This window comes from Macrobrachium rosenbergii, chromosome 54 (genome assembly GCF_040412425.1).
Source record: "Macrobrachium rosenbergii isolate ZJJX-2024 chromosome 54, ASM4041242v1, whole genome shotgun sequence".
Lineage (NCBI taxonomy): Eukaryota > Metazoa > Arthropoda > Malacostraca > Decapoda > Palaemonidae > Macrobrachium > Macrobrachium rosenbergii.
The window spans coordinates 38,757,101-38,774,819 of NC_089794.1; the positions used below are offsets into that span (position 1 = coordinate 38,757,101).

Here is a 17,719-nt window from a genome sequence, read left to right on the forward strand (position 1 = left end):
CTACACAACACCGCAACTCAGGGTGGATATGGTTTTCTTTTCTATATAAACTAACTATTGATTACAACATGCTACAAAGGCCAAATAATTAATCTAACCATAACACTTCCAATAACTGTCTTAGACCTCAAGTGTAAAGGATAACTCCAAGGATACCACAGCACAGTATGTACATGTATTTGCATATTTAAACTGTATTGGGGTAATGTCATAAATTCTGTGTGCATGACACCAGAAGGTCCTGTTGGGGTAAAGAATTTACTTTTATTCATTTTCTGGGTCCTTGTTGCTGGCTGAGATTTTCATGACATTAATCGTGCTAAATCCACCTGATATAGCTAATCAATGAAGAAGAGGGCCACTGCTACCAGACGTGGGCCATGAAATTCAAGAAAGTAAATGTGATAAGAAGGGCTAAAACATTTGTGAGTAAGCAACATTTTGTAACACAACATTCAGCTACAGCCAATACAACACTGTAACAAATAATTTAACTCACTTTTTGAGTTACAGTAATACCCCGAACTTGCACGACTCGAGTTGAGCAAATTCAGACACGTGAACTTTTCATTGGAACCTAACTAATTGTCATACACAAGTTTTTCACAGACATGCGAACATTTGCAAATACTGAGAAACCCTGCAAGTGTTTATGTTTAATTTTTTATGTAATTTATAAGTTTTCAAGCTTCTATGTGTTAATTGAATCACATTAAATAATGAAAGTAATAATCTCTCTCACTCTCTCTCTCTGTTTCTTTTACTGGGATAAGAGAATTTTTATGGTACATGTATATGTTTATTTGTTTTGTATGGTAAATAAATTTTTTACCTAATAATAAGTGCTAATTTTCAAATAATAACTATAATTACAAAACTCTTATGTGATATGTATTTTAAATAAACAAATATCTTGCTCTCATCTTGTGAAGAAGCTTGAAGCCAAAGCTGTCAGACATGTCAATTTAACATGACAAGAAGGGGGAGTGTTGCTGATTAGCAGGTCAAAGGTTTCTTACGCAATTCTCTCTCTCTCTCTCTCTCTTAAGTAAGGACAACTGTTATCTCTCTCTCTCTCTCTCTCTCTCTCTCTCTCTCTCTCTCTCTCTCTCTCTCTCTCTCTCTCTCATTCGTAGTTAGCGCAACCTACATACTGTATTACTGTTTCTCTTTATGTCTTTACCTGTAAAATAGATAATTTTAAATTGATCTACTGTAAGTTTACCTGTACCATCTACAAATTGCAAATGCGCCACTCTAAAACATAGAGATAGAGCATCTCAGAACAAAGAGAAAGAGACTGAATAAGGCAGCTTTTAAAAACGAGGTTGAGAAAATAAATCGGAGGAATGGGGAGAGAGAGAGAAGAGAAATAGTGTACTAATCTTCACACTCTCCTATATTTTTACGTCAACCATTTACTTCCGTTTTTAAGGGTAATGTATTAAGCTAACTTTTAAGTGAAATTACGGTAACTTTAATTTAATTTAAAGGTTAGTTTAATACTTTGGGAGCATAATTAGTGTTTAAATTCTAGAAATAAGCATATATTAGCAATTTTAGAGACCATGCCAAACTTACACACAAATTTGCTGTGCGCGAGGGGGTCTGGAACCTAACCTTGCATAAGTTTGGGATATGAATGTACACAGTTTCTTCCATAAAAAAAATGTTTATCTGAAAAGTGCAGCCCATCCATATCTATACATACATATTTTATATTAAACAATCCATAGGGATGCTACACCCACACACACATTGCCACTAAGGTTATAGGCTGGTGGTATCTGGAATCCTTGCTGGTAACCTCCTACCAATTAACACTTAAAATGAATCTTCTCCATGCAGCACATTATGAACTCCCACTAAAATTTGCACTCCGAATTTAGTCAAACATTCATAACCCATCTGTGCTGAGTGATATGCTTAAAATTATTCTGATAACATCAAAATATGAGACTTAAATTAGGAAGCATATTCACTGTTTTTAAGATTTTCAATCACTCTCTGCCAATTACCTTGGATTTTTTATGATCTCATTAAAAATGACAAATTTTTTGCATGTATCCACTTACTTTAATTTTAGAATTATGATATTTTTCATGTATATCCATTAAGTTACATATCAAAAAGGAAAAAAAATAGAGGCAACCATTTCCTACCATAACTTTTCACAGAAATCACTATTCTATGAGGAGTTGATTTGGGTTTCCATTATCTGGTGCTTCATCAGTACCTACCTTGTGTCAAAACAGTTTTCCACTTTACCTAGCAAATATGATATTTTTGCAATAAAATAAAGTTTCATATATACTTACCCAGTCATTACATAGCTATTAGTTTTCCACATACGGCAGGCTAAATTCAAATTTTGCAGGTATTGCTTTGATTGCTCAGTGTAGGTGCACAGTACTGGCTACTAAAGGCAATACAGTACTAGGAACGACTTAGCTAACCACCTCATTCTGTTTTGTGTCTAATGTCCATCAGAGGGGAGGAGGGAGGGCTCCAATCATGTAATTACTGGGTAAGCATATATAAAACTTTATTCTATTATAAAAATATCATTTTTATATAAGTGGCTTGCCCAGTAATTAAATAGCTGATTCCAAATTGATAGGAGATGGGATCATGGACATATTCTACTCCAAAACATTAAGTCATATAATAAATTTGAAATAGAAAAGATGGTAGCACTGACAACAATGTTTGTCATTTCCTATCAGTTAAGAGAACTACTGCAGGTGAATACTGCCTCTGGTTGGTGCTCATCTTAACTTTTTGTGGTGCGGCAGTATAGCCAAGGGTCGCCTCCTACTTAGGGGGAACTTTGCAGCTAGGGAAGTGCCCCGATGGCTAGCAAAGCATGAAAGGTAATAACAAAAAAATACAAGACTCATCCTGAAAGCTCTCTCTTGAAGGCTATGAATTACGCGTTCCGGTGGTTGTGTAATACTACAGAATTCTGGTGATATAACTGGAAAATAAGAATGAGCTGCTGTAAGCACTCGATGTTTAGTCGAGTACGGGAGAAAACAGAATAAGGTGGTTAGCCAAGTCATTCCTAATATTGCCATTAGGGGGCAGTACTGTGCTCCTACACTGAGCAATCGAAGCATTACCCACGAAATTTGAATTTAGGCTGCCGTACGTGGAAAACTAATAGCTATGCAATTACTTGGTAAGTCACTTATATAAAAATTCAAATCCCTCTCTTTCTCACATCATCATAGGGTTCCTTTAATACTGTGGTCATATATTTTTAGTATATTAAAAAAAATACTGTTTTTTCCTCTCTGAAGTCTCCACAATTCTCAAGGAGTCAAGCAATGTCAGTACTGAGAGACACATTTACAAAGAAATACTCTTCTTCTAGTTTCAGGACTTACAGATGGTATAGGAAAAGTCTTTTCTAATGAATCTAAGAAATTAAGTATAAATATAAAATATATAAATATATATATATATATATATATATATATATATATATATATATATATATATATATATATATATATATATATATATATATATATATATAGAGAGAGAGAGAGAGAGAGAGAGAGAGAGAGAGAGAGAGATACGTATACTTATTTGTTAACTTTTGAGCTTTTACCTCCCCACCAAATAGGAAGTACCTGTACTCATTTATAGATTATCAATATCCTGTGACCTAAAAACTGGCCATCTGACCACTAGTGATGTGTTTCAGGATGACTCAACAACAGGGTGCTTATTCTCAATAAGAGCTCATTACTATGGGGTACCATCTGAAGTGTACCTTCCCTTATTCATCATTTTATTCTTTTCCATTCTTTTAGGCCTCTTCCCATAAAGCTCTCCAACTTCTCTAATGTTATCTCCCTCATATATACAGTATATTAAAATATCATTCAAGAACAAATTTTCTGGGCCAGCTATATGAAAGTGTAGAGAAGGCTTTGTGGTTGAGTTACCTGACCTTGTAATAGTATAATAATAATAATATTAACATGTTTACTATAGAGTACTGCTAGCTGTCCAATCAGTGAAGTTATGTTCAGTCAGGCCAGTCTTTGGATGGGTGACCTTCAAGAAATGCCAAACGCCATCAGAATCTAATGCCCTTGAACATCATTGGAGCTGGGTGTGGAGGCAGCAAAAATACTAGTTGAAAAACCAGAAGGGTAGAACCTGGAGCCATCCCCTCCAGAGGGAAAAGGCACTTAAATAATAATAATAATAATAATAATAATAATAATAATAATAATAATAATAATAATAATAATAATAATAATAATAATAATAATTCACTGAAATATTTATGTAGCTTGTGGCCCCCTGCCACAGTGAACAACTTAAAATATCTAATGAGTATACAGAAAAAATACATTAATAATGAGAAATGAAAAAAAATATATTAACCACTGATTCATAGGAAAAATTTATGTCATTGTTACTGCAACTATAAACTACATGAATTGCAATACAGAAATTTTATTCATGCAAATTAATACCTGTATCTCTGTTTCGTGGACCACTGCTACATGTCTCCATAAGTTCTTCAAATGGACAAACTCAGCTGAGCAGAGTAAACACTTCTCTGTTTCAGGGCCATGTGACATGCTTCCTGGATTGCAGGCATTAGTCTCTAGCTGACTTGAATCTGCATCCACAATGCTATCAGAGGTTGTTTCACTCACACTATCAGTACAGCTTCTGTTATAAGACACAGACTCAAGACTGTTGCTTTTATATTTTTGGGCACAGGAATTTTCACTATCTAAATGCTTTGTCAAAGATGCTTTGGTAACAAAGGAGGCACTGCAATGCTCACATTTATATTTATATAAAGTATGTTTCTCCTTATGAACTTTAAACTGGTGTGATGTCATGCAAAATGTCAGACAGCAAATATGACACTGCTTTTGCTGGGTTTTGTGGTATAAAAAGATGTCATTGTCATAGTAGACTTTATCACAAATGGGGCATATGAGACTGTTTGTCCCTTCTTTCCGATGGCAAGAATATTGGTGTTTATCAAATAAGTCAGCACTTATGCACTCCACCTGACATGACTCACAGGAAAAGTTTGATACATCATATAAGTGTTCTTTAAAAAAGTGATTGCTGAGACTTTTAGGGTCTTCTGTTTTTTCTCCACAGTACACACAAGTATTTTTCTCCACCATTAGTTTTGGATGAGTCTTGGCATGATTAGCAAGACTCTTTCGGGAACTGAATTCTAAATGACATCTGTCACAAGAAAACCATACTGGGTTACTATCCTCATTACTGCAAGAGGGAGTAGGAGACTTATTTCCACAAGAATCTGTGGCTTTCAATCTTTTACCAGAAGAAACTTTTCCACATGCACTTCCAAACTGAGCTTCAATTGATCTCACAAATTCATGCACCTCTGTATGATCAGTTTCACTTGAGTTATCAAAACTTTTTTTATCAGAGGTTTCCTTTTTTTCAATGCCTTCACTACGTTTGGTATTCAAAGATAAGACATTCAGTTTTTGGATCCGAAATGACTGATTCTCAGAAGTTGCCACAATTTGTGGTAAAGTATCAGTTTTACCAGTTCCAGCATAGTTTGCAGATATTTTCCCAACTTTTAAAGTGGCTGTTTTAGTATAAGATTTACCACTGAAGAACACTGGTTGCATAGCCTCTTGAACTGCTGTCTGATTACTGCTTCCTAAACCTTTTTCTTTGTCATAGTTCTTTGCAGCCATGATAATTCTCCTAGAAGAGAAGCCTTGAGAATTAGTGGTGGCGTCTGATTTTTTACTACTGAACATCTCTAGGGAGTCGTCAAAATTCATAACCACTGGTGCTGACATGGTGATCATTGCAGCACTGGTGTCATGCAGCCAGTTTAATATCTCTGAAACAAAGAAGAGAGGATGAAGATCCTAACTCATAAAACTAAACTACATTTCAAAGTCTACAAAACCTCACTCTTCCTTAGAAATCAATTCAAAATATTTAATATTGATATTGTACAGACAGATATATTATTGTGAAAAGTACTGGTATGTCATAAATTTATTTAACTACAATGATTCCTTACTTATATGCAGAACTTCTACTGTAAAACTTATATGCATTTGAATTCTTAATGTAAAGTATTATTTAGCTGTACAGTAATAGGTAATTGTGAACAAAGAATGCACAGCTGACACCTCTGAATACATATAAAATAAATAATGCATATTTTAAATAAAATGTTAATAATGGTACATTTATTTCAAGGGCCATTTGGTTTCTTTCCCTTATAAATACAGACACAGGCACACACACACACACACACTTTCTCTCTCTCTCCCTCTCAAGGTCATTTGGTTTCTTTCCCTACCACCTTTAGTGTCATAATTTAGCTCAACTGTCAAGAACACATTAGTAATTTTATAACTTAACTTCCCGCAAATATATATGGGTTCTGACAACATCAATCCCATGACTTACTGCACAGCATTTTTGTAGCTGAAGAAACTCCCAGACTCATACACTGTATTTTGAAATTTTAGACATACAGGATGCCCCACAAAAACTAGGAAATTTTATATTTACATTATATATTTTACATACTGTTGCCTGGCACAGAACCAATACAGTACTCCTGTCTTCATTGAACCTCACGAATGGCCCTCAAAAAGTCCAGCTCTCAACGTAATGGATTTTACCATGTAGGGTTTACTGTTACTGTCAATTTCAGTTACAGAGGAGAGAGGTCACAGACATACAATGCTTATAAACTCTGTTGATGGAAGCTTAGAACAATATCCCACCTGAAGTCATCCAAAGAGAGACTGGGAGTTGGCTAGACCGTCTACGTTGTTGTGCAGCTGCCCACGGAGAGCACTTTGAACTCCGCATCTAACATTTGTGTTTTTGTTCTGTTTTAACAATGTTTCTGTTAACAACAACTGTTTTCTGTTTCCAATAATTAAATAAACTGTACCAAGTTTCCTGGTTTTTGTGGGACACCCTGTAGTTTCAATTTAAAGTCAATGGCTAAACAAAACAAACTTTTTCATTGTAGTCTGTGTTCTCAAACATACCCCATATAAAAATGAAATCTTTATAATAAAATAAGTTTTATATATACTTACCAGGTAATTACATAGCTACAGTTTCCTCTTGCACGGCAGCCTAAATTAAAAAATTCGCAGGTAACACTTCAAAGTTTAGTGCAGGTGATTGGTCCCGCCCACTAATGGGAATACCAGGAACTACTAGGCAGACAACCTCATTCTGTTTATGCCATATGTCCATGGGAGGGGAGGATGGAGGGCTCCGATTATGTAATTACTTGGTAAGTATATATAAAGCTTTATTTTATTAGAAAAATATTATTTTTATATAAGTAACTTACCAAGTAATTACACAGCTGATTCCCACACTGACAGGAGGTGGGATACATGGACATATTCTACTCCAAAAATTAAGTCATGCAATGAATTTGAAATAGAAAAAGTTGCTAGCTTTGAATACAGGCTCAACTTAACCTGTAGTGGCATGGCTGTAAAGCCATGCAGTGTCTCTACCTAAGTGGGACCCTTGCAGCCAAGGAATAGTCTGATGGCTAGCAAAGTATAATTGGAAGTTTTGCAATGAAGGAGCTAATCTGAAGGCTAGCAAAACTTCAAAAGTGCCCTTGCCCTGGGTGCAGTACCACAATAAACCAACCAGATAACACTGTCACCTGCACTGAAATAAAGACCACAACCCATCCACTGAGAGTGGTGGGTGCCCCAGGTACACTGTACCCCCCCAGATCTCACAAAACTCGGGCACCTTACTGCAAGGTGAAGAGATAGTAGTAGAAAATTCTATTTTTCCTTCTGCGATGCCAAGTCAGTTGCTGTAGTAATAATTGCAAGGTAATGCAAAAAAATTTAACACTGTTTAAACTTTTCTGAAGAGCTGAGAAGTAAAAACTGATTACATTTCCAGTAGGATGGATGTAAGGGGCATATATGCATGAATGTTAATGAAGTAGAAGTTGTTTTGACATCTTTAGCTTTCACTTAAAAGTAGGAGCAATGGTCTCCTGAAACTAAGAATGGTCTCATAGACCAAGTCCATACATGAAAAGGAACAATGCATTCTTAGACAGAGGGCAAAAAAGGACCCTTGTCAGAACACTAAAGGTTATGAATGGCCCTCTGTGCTTCCAATCTTTCTCAGGTAATACCTGAAAACGCCAACAGAATAGAGAGCTTCCTACTCTTCCCCACAGCCAAGGATGTGGGGAGATTTGGCACCAGACAACTGGAAGCTGGCGCCAGGCACTGGGTGTACTGAGCTGGCGCTAGTCACTGGGAGTACTGAGCTGGTGCCAGGATGTAGGTGGCACCAGGAGAGCTGGAAGTCAGGTGAGGTAAAGGCTCGGGCTGGAGGGTGTTCCTGGGAGCTCGGAGCACTGTCCCCGGCTGTCAAGATTGTCCTCTTTTCCATTAAGTTCTTGAGAGAGAGAGAACAGATCCAGGTCATGGAAAGGTCCTCATTCTCGGTTAAAATCCCCAAGGTAAACAAGCAAACCAAGTAACTGAGTCAGACGTAGCTCGATACCTCTCGAAAGAGGAACATGAGAGATTCTATGTCCTGCCCAATGAAAAAGGCAATGCTGCCACTGAGTCATTAGTGTCTCAGAAGAAGAAACTTAGAGTCAGACACACCCAATTCGGATCATCGTTCACTTACATTTGTAGACTGAGCTAGAAGATGACGACTGCAGCTTTACAATGTCTCTTGTAGCACCTCTGAAAAAACTCCTCTTTCCTGACAAGCACCCAGAGAGCCCAAAGCCTGTCCGTGTAAAAGCATACCAACCTTGGTGGTGTCTCTTGAAGTGATGTTGTTCAAAAAGAAATGAATAGTGGAAGGACTCTTGGAGAGTCCACCAATCAACCGTAGCAATTTAGGAAAAATAAATTAAGGTTCGGAACGGGGCTATGAGGAACGTCATAACGTTCTGACTAGCCTGAGAAAGTTCAACCCTTCCTTGACCATGCTGAATGGTGGAAGAGCTTAGAGGTCCATGTTGGAATGATCTTGCAATATAGTGTCTGTTACCCATACTAGAAGATTCCTTTACGGTGGCAGACAGTCAAGGTCGGCCTGTCCCATAGAAGCACATAACCCAAGAGTTCAGGGGATTCAAGGTCTCCTCGGGAGCAAAACTTCCAGTTGGACTATAAACAACTCATTTATCGTCCACAGAAAAACCCTCATGTCGCTTGGTGGCGAGAGCTAATGTAAAAAAGTAAGGACTGTGGTCTCGTCTAAAGGAATACTGAAGTCTAGGAGTGAGGGAGGGTAGAAAAGAACTGAAGCCTTAGCGAATGGCTTTCAGCTCTCTAGCATATATATATGAAAGTTCGTTCCCCTGGGGACATGTCCCAGAAATTTCCCGGTTCCCCGAACGGGCTCCCTCTACTAGAACAAGGAGTGAGAAGTAGTCTAAAGCTAGTCTCATGATGAGGGACTTTTTCCGAAAGTCTAAATTCGGACAGATATTACCTTATGTCTGACTGAAAACCAGATCTTTGGGAAAAACAAAGGAGTCCGGTTATGATTCCTTGTCTCTATTGGTCTTGTGGGACAGGCTGAAGTTCATGGTCAGAAAAGGAGACAAAAGTAAGTGGAGCAAGGACTCGAGAGAAGTCTTATGCCGTAGATGTCAATGCCTAAATTCCAGCAATGGAAGACCCTGTCTCATAGGACGGGTCTGAGATATCTTTCAGAGTCTGTATGTAGATATGAAATGAAGTATCCTACATATCCAGGAACTCCATCCAATCACCCTGCAGAATGGAAGACAGGACTGTTGGGTTGGTCTCTACAAATGAACAAACTTTTAGACCCTAGTGCAGACTCCTAGACAACTAAGTGGACTAGCTGCCGACCCTGCTGATACTTGACAGCCATGGACACATGGCCATCAGGGAGGGATCAACTTCTTAACACGATAATGCCTTGCATGGACTCGATGACACCTCGTACAGACTGACAACATATGCGGAACTGTACCTGACTAAAAATATATCTGACATGCTTATAGGAATTTGGAAAGTCCATAAGATACACAAAAACCTGGCCATGAGATAACAATAGTCTTGAACAAAACCAAGAGTGATGACTTCAGCTCCAGTCAAACACACTGCTCTAAAAGAAAAAATCTGTGAAAAAAAATCAGGCGTTCAGCACTTGGCTAGATAGTGCCGAGCGCTCTGGCACAGGTGTTGGGCACTTGGGATTTGGTGCCAGGTGCCAGAAAGCTGGTGCCAGGGGATCTGAAACTGATTCAGGCGCTCAGGAACAGGAACCACTAGTGAGAGGTTTCATGGTGCTTCTCTTCTGCTTAGAGCCCAAGAAAAGTCTTTCAACAAAAGAACACTCAGGAGGGAAGATGTCATCATTCCAAAAGAAAAACAGATCGAGGATTAGATATATGCTGTCTGAAAATATCTTGGTAGACGGCTGAAGACGAAGAAAAGAGGGCTGATAGTGACTGTGTGTTTCTCCCAGTACAAAAAAGAGCCTCAAAGCTCCCTCCCTGCGATCCCAACGAAGAAGTGGAAAACTCAAAAAACTAACTCAACCGTCCTTATCTGCATAGGACAGAACTAAGAGACCAACCGAAGCAATGTCTCTCAGTAACACCTGAGAGTCTCCTATCTTGTTAGCACCTGCTCCTGATGGACTAAGTCCAAGAAAGAAGGAAAAGACAAAAAAACTTCTTGCTTCAAAAAAGTCAGACTTAACTCCCTGTAGAAGCTTTCTTCAACAAGCTCAGGATTCTAAAAATCCATCATGAGGCAATGTTTAATGACTCTGGAAGGGTGAAAAGACAAAAAAAGATTTTGTACATGATATCTTTTATATACCATTTCTGAACATCACAGAGCTTCTATGGCATCAAATTCGACACATGGGTATATCAAGCATACTGTTTTGATTTGTTGTGACTGGTTGAATTTTAAAAAAATCAGTAGCCTGTAAAATCTGTTCAACTGGGCAATGTTTAAATTATCTCAACCTGAAGTGGTGGTGAACATATAACAGTTAAGAACTATTTCAAGACACCATTCACGTTTTTTTGCACAAAATATTATTTTATATACCATTAATTGCTTTCAACATAAAATAGAGCTTTTCTGTTGCATCAATGTGATTTGAATGATTTTGAGGTTTATTTCCATCAAATGAATACTGTTTTGATTGATATTGTGACTAATTGAATTTTTAAAATCAGTAGCCTAATGGCAAAACTGATTCACGTCAACTTTTGCCGGAGCATGACTGGCCAGGTTTAAATTATTAATTAACCTGAATCATTTGCCGTGGTGGGGTTAATATTCATATTTGTGTTAAACCTTCATTCAAAACATAAAATACAACAGAAAAACCTGCATGACACCATTCATAAATTCAATAATCGCGAAAAAATTTTAAATCTGCAAATTGACAGAATTTAACCAGGGAAGTTACTTTTCAAGCAGTTTAGGGCATGCAGAGTAGCTTTTATTCTATGGACGTTTTCGCTGGGAGGCGAAATTACCAACGCCTAACCAAGTTACCCTACTCTCCATATTGCCCATTATCCAATCAGCAATTTCCTTACTGCAGCTCAGGCCTACCTCGAGTGCAGATTATATGTGGCCTATGCTACTCTTTACCTCAGCTTCTGCTGGACTAGGCTAGCCTAGACATTTACAGCCTCGTCATTTGAAGCCAGATTGTCAAGATATGGAAAGATAACATTTTGCCAATGATCTAAATAAAATTTCTATGTAATTCAGAGGTTCAAACTCACCTACACTTCAACGATAATAACTTTCAAGGGTACTGCAACGACTCACAACTGGACACAGAAATGTAAAACACTTGACAGAATCGCAGTTTCTGTTTAAGAGGTTTTGTCCCTCTGAATAAAATTGTAATTTAAGTGAATCACTTACAATCTTGCCTTATAGTAGAAATCATTTACAATTTACATAAATATTGTATCAGAATTACTAATAGTGGCCATTAATCGTATTAATACAATAAAATGTAATTCAACTAAAGAAATAAACAAACGAAACGCCTCCATATTGCCCAAATACTTTAACGTGCCACTTTTGAGAAGTTTTTAAAAAATAATCTAAATTGTTGACAGAAGAAAACAGGTCGTAATTTGAAGATAGCCAGTTCGTAGTTCAGGTAATACCGTCGTTCTCCGTAGATAATAAACCAACAGTGCCACCTGAACGAAAGAAGGAGAGGCAGCAGCAGCATCAGATGTAGCTAAAACTAAATGACTGTCAGCTGAATTCAAAATACTAGTCTTAAAGCGTATGATATACTGTTTGCATATCAGGTAATTCATAAATGTATCGTCTTGCGTGAAAGATTTGCTACCCTCCATACAACGAACGCTTTTTGTAACAGCTCTCCTGTCAATCATAGTTGGAAACATGATCATCACATGAACTGGAACGGTTTGAAAGTCACTTTTAAAAACAAAAAATATACAGGCATTAGGAGACGTTTGGTCGAGGGAGCTGTTATAAAAAGAGGTCGTTGTCTAACATGACCTCATCTTCAGTGCATAGCTGCTATCTAAGGTTTTCTAAGGTTAAGTAGAGATTTTTTTATTTTGGTAGCTTTATTTTCTCAGAGGGTTACAAAAGCCAAAGAATTACATAGGAGTTACAAAAGTGAATATAAATTACAAAGGACTTACAAAACCGAATGAATTACATAAGAGTTACAAAAGTGAATGAATTACAAAGGGATTACAAAAGTGAATGAATTACAAAGGAGTTACAAAACTGAGTGACTTACAAAGGATTTACAAAAGTGAATGAATTACATAGGAGTTACAAAAGTGAATGAATTACAAGAGTTACAAAAGTGAATGAATTACAAGAATTACAAAAGTGAATGAATTACAAGAATTACAAAAGTGAATGGATTACAATAGTTACAAAAGCTCCAGAAATGCATGAAATAAGATACAAAGTGAACAGGCATATATAGCAGTCGGGTGGGTCACAGCGGTTGGAATGGTGGGTTGAATTGTGAATGGCCGCGTGTTGGTGCTGGTGCGTCAAGTTGCGGGGGCGTCGCAATCTTCTTGGTCTCGTCGATGGCGTTGGCTGGAGGATGGGTGTGTGGGAGGTGGGGGAACCTCCCGTTGTCTGGGTGGGGGGACCCAGACACAAGCTAACACCCATCCTCCAGTCAATCCCATCGAAAAGGCCAAGAAGATCGCGACGCCTCCAGGACAGGACGCAACAGCATCAAGGCGCGGCCAGTCACAATTCTGGGCACCAGTCCACCCGCTAACTGTAACTCACCAGTCTGCTATAAACTCGGGGGCGAGTCCAATCCTTCTCTCTGACGGCTCGGTCCTGTAGTAGGTGGGCGAATCCTAATCCTCGTTGGGCGAATCCTAATCCTCGGCAGTCGAATCCTAATCCTCGGCAGGCGAATCCTAATACTCGGTGGGTGAATCTTAATCCTTTATTATTTGATTGCTTAGTTCTTGAATTACTTCTGCGTTCCTCGCGCATTCTGCGACTTTGCGTTCGAGTTGTTCCTTCAGATGGTCTACCTCCTTATTCCTGTGGATTATCACGTTTTGACATTCTTTATTTTTGTTCCTGAGCTCTTCATTTTCGTTGCCAGCTTTCCTAAGCTCGTCAACGCGATACTGTTCTTCCGATAAATCCTTAGCCAGATTTTCATTACTTTCGGCTAGACTGAGCTGCCTTAAATATGCATCTTCCAGCTCTTGCAGCAGTAACTCCTTTTCCTTAGAGAAAGCAGATATTTCGTCGGTGTACTTTCCAAATACGTAAGCTAGTAACCCTCCTAGAAGGCAAACTACCAAAATTTTTCCAATGATATATCCGAAGTTTCCGGATCCAAATATAAACGATATCACTAATCCAAGAAAGATTAGAGCCAATAGGTTTTTAACAATGATTGCGTTTCTCACTTGGGAAAACATGGTTGCGTTTTTCACTTGTGAAAACATGGTTGCCCTTCTTTCCACCTGGTCAACAGCTTAGAACTGAAAAAAGCCACTGAGCTTCGGCGGGAATCCCAGAGAAGATCTTTGCTTCCGGACATTCCTGTCGAAGCCTTCGAAAGGAGCCTGCGAAGTCGAAGGAATGGAATAACCGGCTCCTGAAGACTTGACGTCTTCAGAAATAGTGTAAATGGAGAGGACTGTCAAGATAAATGAATAAATGTATTTATCTCGCAAGTGACTATATAGGCTAGTAGGAGAGAATTTTTTCATATCAGACATACATGAAAAAACACAAAATAGAAATAAAGAATACAGAAAAAAATAAGTTATTACACCAGATTTAGTTGAGGGAAGTGTGTGTGTGTGTACATTTTATATATAAAGATACACAACAGCTCACATGCATATTATATATATCCATACACACACATATGTATATATATATATATATATATATATATATATATATATATATATATATATATATATATATATATATATATATATATATATATATATATATATATATATATATACACGTGTAATTGTAATAAGCACAGTGTCCTCGTAACTTCTTAACTACTTCACATTTTGGATTCGCTTGTCACTATAAAGACTAAGAGCATCTCAGGCTTTGTTGTGACAAGCGTCTTGAAAAGGTGTAGAACTGATGATGTTGAGAGGGCATTATGGTTATTAAAATTGAACAGCTTTTTAGTAAAAAGTGGCCAGTAGATTCTACATATCATACATATACATATTTATATGCATATTTAGGTGTGCATATATATATGTATATATATATATATATATATATATATATATATATATATATATATATATATATATATACATACAGTATATATATATATATATATATATATCCCTTCCTCAAAAGGATTTATAATAAATATATATATATATATATATATATATATATATATATATATATATATATATATATATATATATACATATATCATACTGTACAGTATATATTTATATAATAGAATAAAATGAAGAACTCATTGCAGAAAGACATAATACCAACCTCCCATTGACAGACTGAGCAGTTAGAAAAGTGTAATTTCCCCCAGACGACGCATGAAGTGACCCTCATCACTCGAACAATTCCTGGCAGATAGAAGCCGAATTCCATTTTCATCAGACGATATTGAAGTTCATTTTCTTTTGACTTTTTATGAATTCTTGTTGTTTAAAATGGATTGAATGATGGATTTGTGGTTACTAAAACTGGCGTGACCGTTTTTATAAATGGTAAGATAGAAAAAAGAAGATAGAAAAGGACAACCTTCCAACGTCACGTTTGAATTAAAAATAGTTGGATTGACCTTTCAAGCTCATTTTTTATGTTTACGAAAATAAACTACGTCAGTTTCCCTTTAGGCAATGTTATTTATTCAACCTTCGTTTTCTACTCTCTCTCTCTCTCTCTCTCTCTCTCTCTCTCTCTCTCTCTCTCTTTAAAATTTACAGGCTTATGATAAACCTAAAAAATTCTCTTTACGTTGGCGCAGTTAAGGAAAATAAGGAAATCGGTTTTGAATAAGGAAAGCATATGATATGCTTTTAATCTATCACCATTGATGCATTATTTAATTCATTAAAGAAAAGTGAAAATATATTCCTTACATATGCTATTTAAATTCACCAGTCATTTTCCTCAGTCTCCAAAATCAGTCATTTATCAATTTTTATTACTGTTCTTTTTTTTCTTACCTATTTTCCACAAGCAGAAACAAAAGCGAATCGGTTCCGTTTGTCTGCCTTAATTGTGACAGACACACGAACTCAGAACCTGAGCCCCGTCACCGAGAGCAACTCGTTGGTTAGCCAATTTGAAACTTGGCGGAAACCAAATATTGGAATTAAACAGGGTGTGGTTGTGGGGTGGGGGTTGGGGTTGGCTAGGGGGCCGGTGTAGGGGTCAGTTTGGGAGGGGGAGGGAAGGAGTTTCGTTAATGCTGATCAATGCTGATTTACCTTGCTTTGAGGCCCAGGCCTTAAAATAGCTTGCTATAAAAGGAACCAGTTCACGTGACACAATGGGTACAATTTAGATGAAGTCTGGAAAATACCAAGCAGCACAAATAGTGAGGTCATTTTAAATTCCGTGTTTTCCATGGGACCTCGTTTTGTCCATCAGACTGGAATTTTTTTTTTTTTTTTTTTTTTTGTCAGTTCGAGTTTGTAGCTTTCCTAAATAATACAGGTCTTCATTGTCATTGTTGGTTTGACCAAGTTCGTCTTCGTAAAAATAATTCATTATCAAATCAGAATTCAAGGATTCTATAAACAGTTATCAGTTAGAGGTTTTGCATAATTTTTAAAGAAAGTTGTGCACAAAGTAAGGTAAGAAGTTTTTAGATGTGGAAGTTCTATTATGAAATCATGGATTCTGTAAGCTTTTTTCGATTCTGAATTCATTTATACAAAAAACAGTATCAAAACATAATTCAGTGATTCCAAAAGCATAATTAATAAATAAATGATCCCATAAAGTAATTATCAATTTATGATTCAGATTCCAGAACCTTTTGTCAGAGATTTTTACATTATTTTTGGTTCATAATTCAAAGAATCAATAAACAATTGTCACGTCAGAATTCAATAATTGCATATAGGAACTTTTCTGCTTAGAAATCTGTGATTCAAGAAATTATTGATCATTTTGATGAGATGACTCTGTAAACAATTATCATCCATGAATTTTATTATTGCATAAACATCAATTTAGAAACCAATGAATTTATAAACAGCTATCGATTCATAATTCAATCTATTTTATCATTACTGTGAGATATAATGTGATCAAATCTATTTCCTAAAATTCCCACCACTGAGATTCTCGGCTACGTAGCTTGCAACAACCTGCTCTCTAAAAATATTATAAAAATATTTTTAGGAAATGTCAGAGAGAAATCTGTGAATAGGCTAAATTCTCTACAACAAATATCCGTCATCAAATTTCAGCTTCCAACTGAATTGCTCTGCGAAAAATGGGGCGTTTTTCAGCTGATAGCAGGGGACCCTGCGTCCATTTATTTTCATGAATTATCAAATTTTTTTTTCATCTCATCTGATATCCTGTCCCCTATCTTTATCTCTCTTCTACTATATATATATATATATATATATATATATATATATATATATATATATATATATATATATATATATATATATATATATTTATATATACAGTATATATATATAAACACACACATTTATATGTATATATTTATCTATATATACACATATATGTGTATATATAGATAAATATATTTTCATATACTATCTGTCGGCCTAAGAAACAGGAGATCAGCGCCTGCCCTATGAGCCTACAGAGGCCCAGGAGGACTTTAACTTTAATATATGTATATATAGATAAATTTATATATATATATATATATGTGTGTGTGTGTGTATATAGATAGATAGACAGGTTGCTAGATAGATATAAGTGCTATGGATTGTGGCTTGCAGATTACCTGCCAAAAAATTTCCTCTTGCGGTGCCATACATACACTTAAGGTATTAATTTATTTCAACATCAAGTCGTTTCTCCTGACAGGAGGGGGTTCCTGACTAAAAAAAAAAAAAAAAACTTAAACTGCTGAATCCTGGACGAGTCCCCGATGCAGAAAATATCCACAGCATTAGACGCTTCAGATACCT

The 17,719-nt window shown here is 36.6% G+C and overlaps 1 protein-coding gene across 1 annotated transcript in view; it reads right to left on the bottom strand.

Annotated features, from left to right (window-relative positions):
* Positions 1-11,933, bottom strand: part of LOC136834993 (zinc finger protein 271-like) — a 49,135-nt gene extending 37,202 nt beyond the window's left edge. Inside the window, exons 1-2 of the mRNA XM_067097990.1 lie at positions 11,813-11,933; positions 4,497-5,875 (exon numbers count right to left, since the gene is read on the bottom strand). Of these exons, the coding sequence (XP_066954091.1) occupies positions 4,497-5,840 (1,344 nt within the window). The 5' untranslated portion in view covers positions 5,841-5,875; positions 11,813-11,933. The remainder of the gene's footprint in view (positions 1-4,496; positions 5,876-11,812) is intronic.
* Between the last annotated feature and the right edge of the window lie 5,786 nt (positions 11,934-17,719).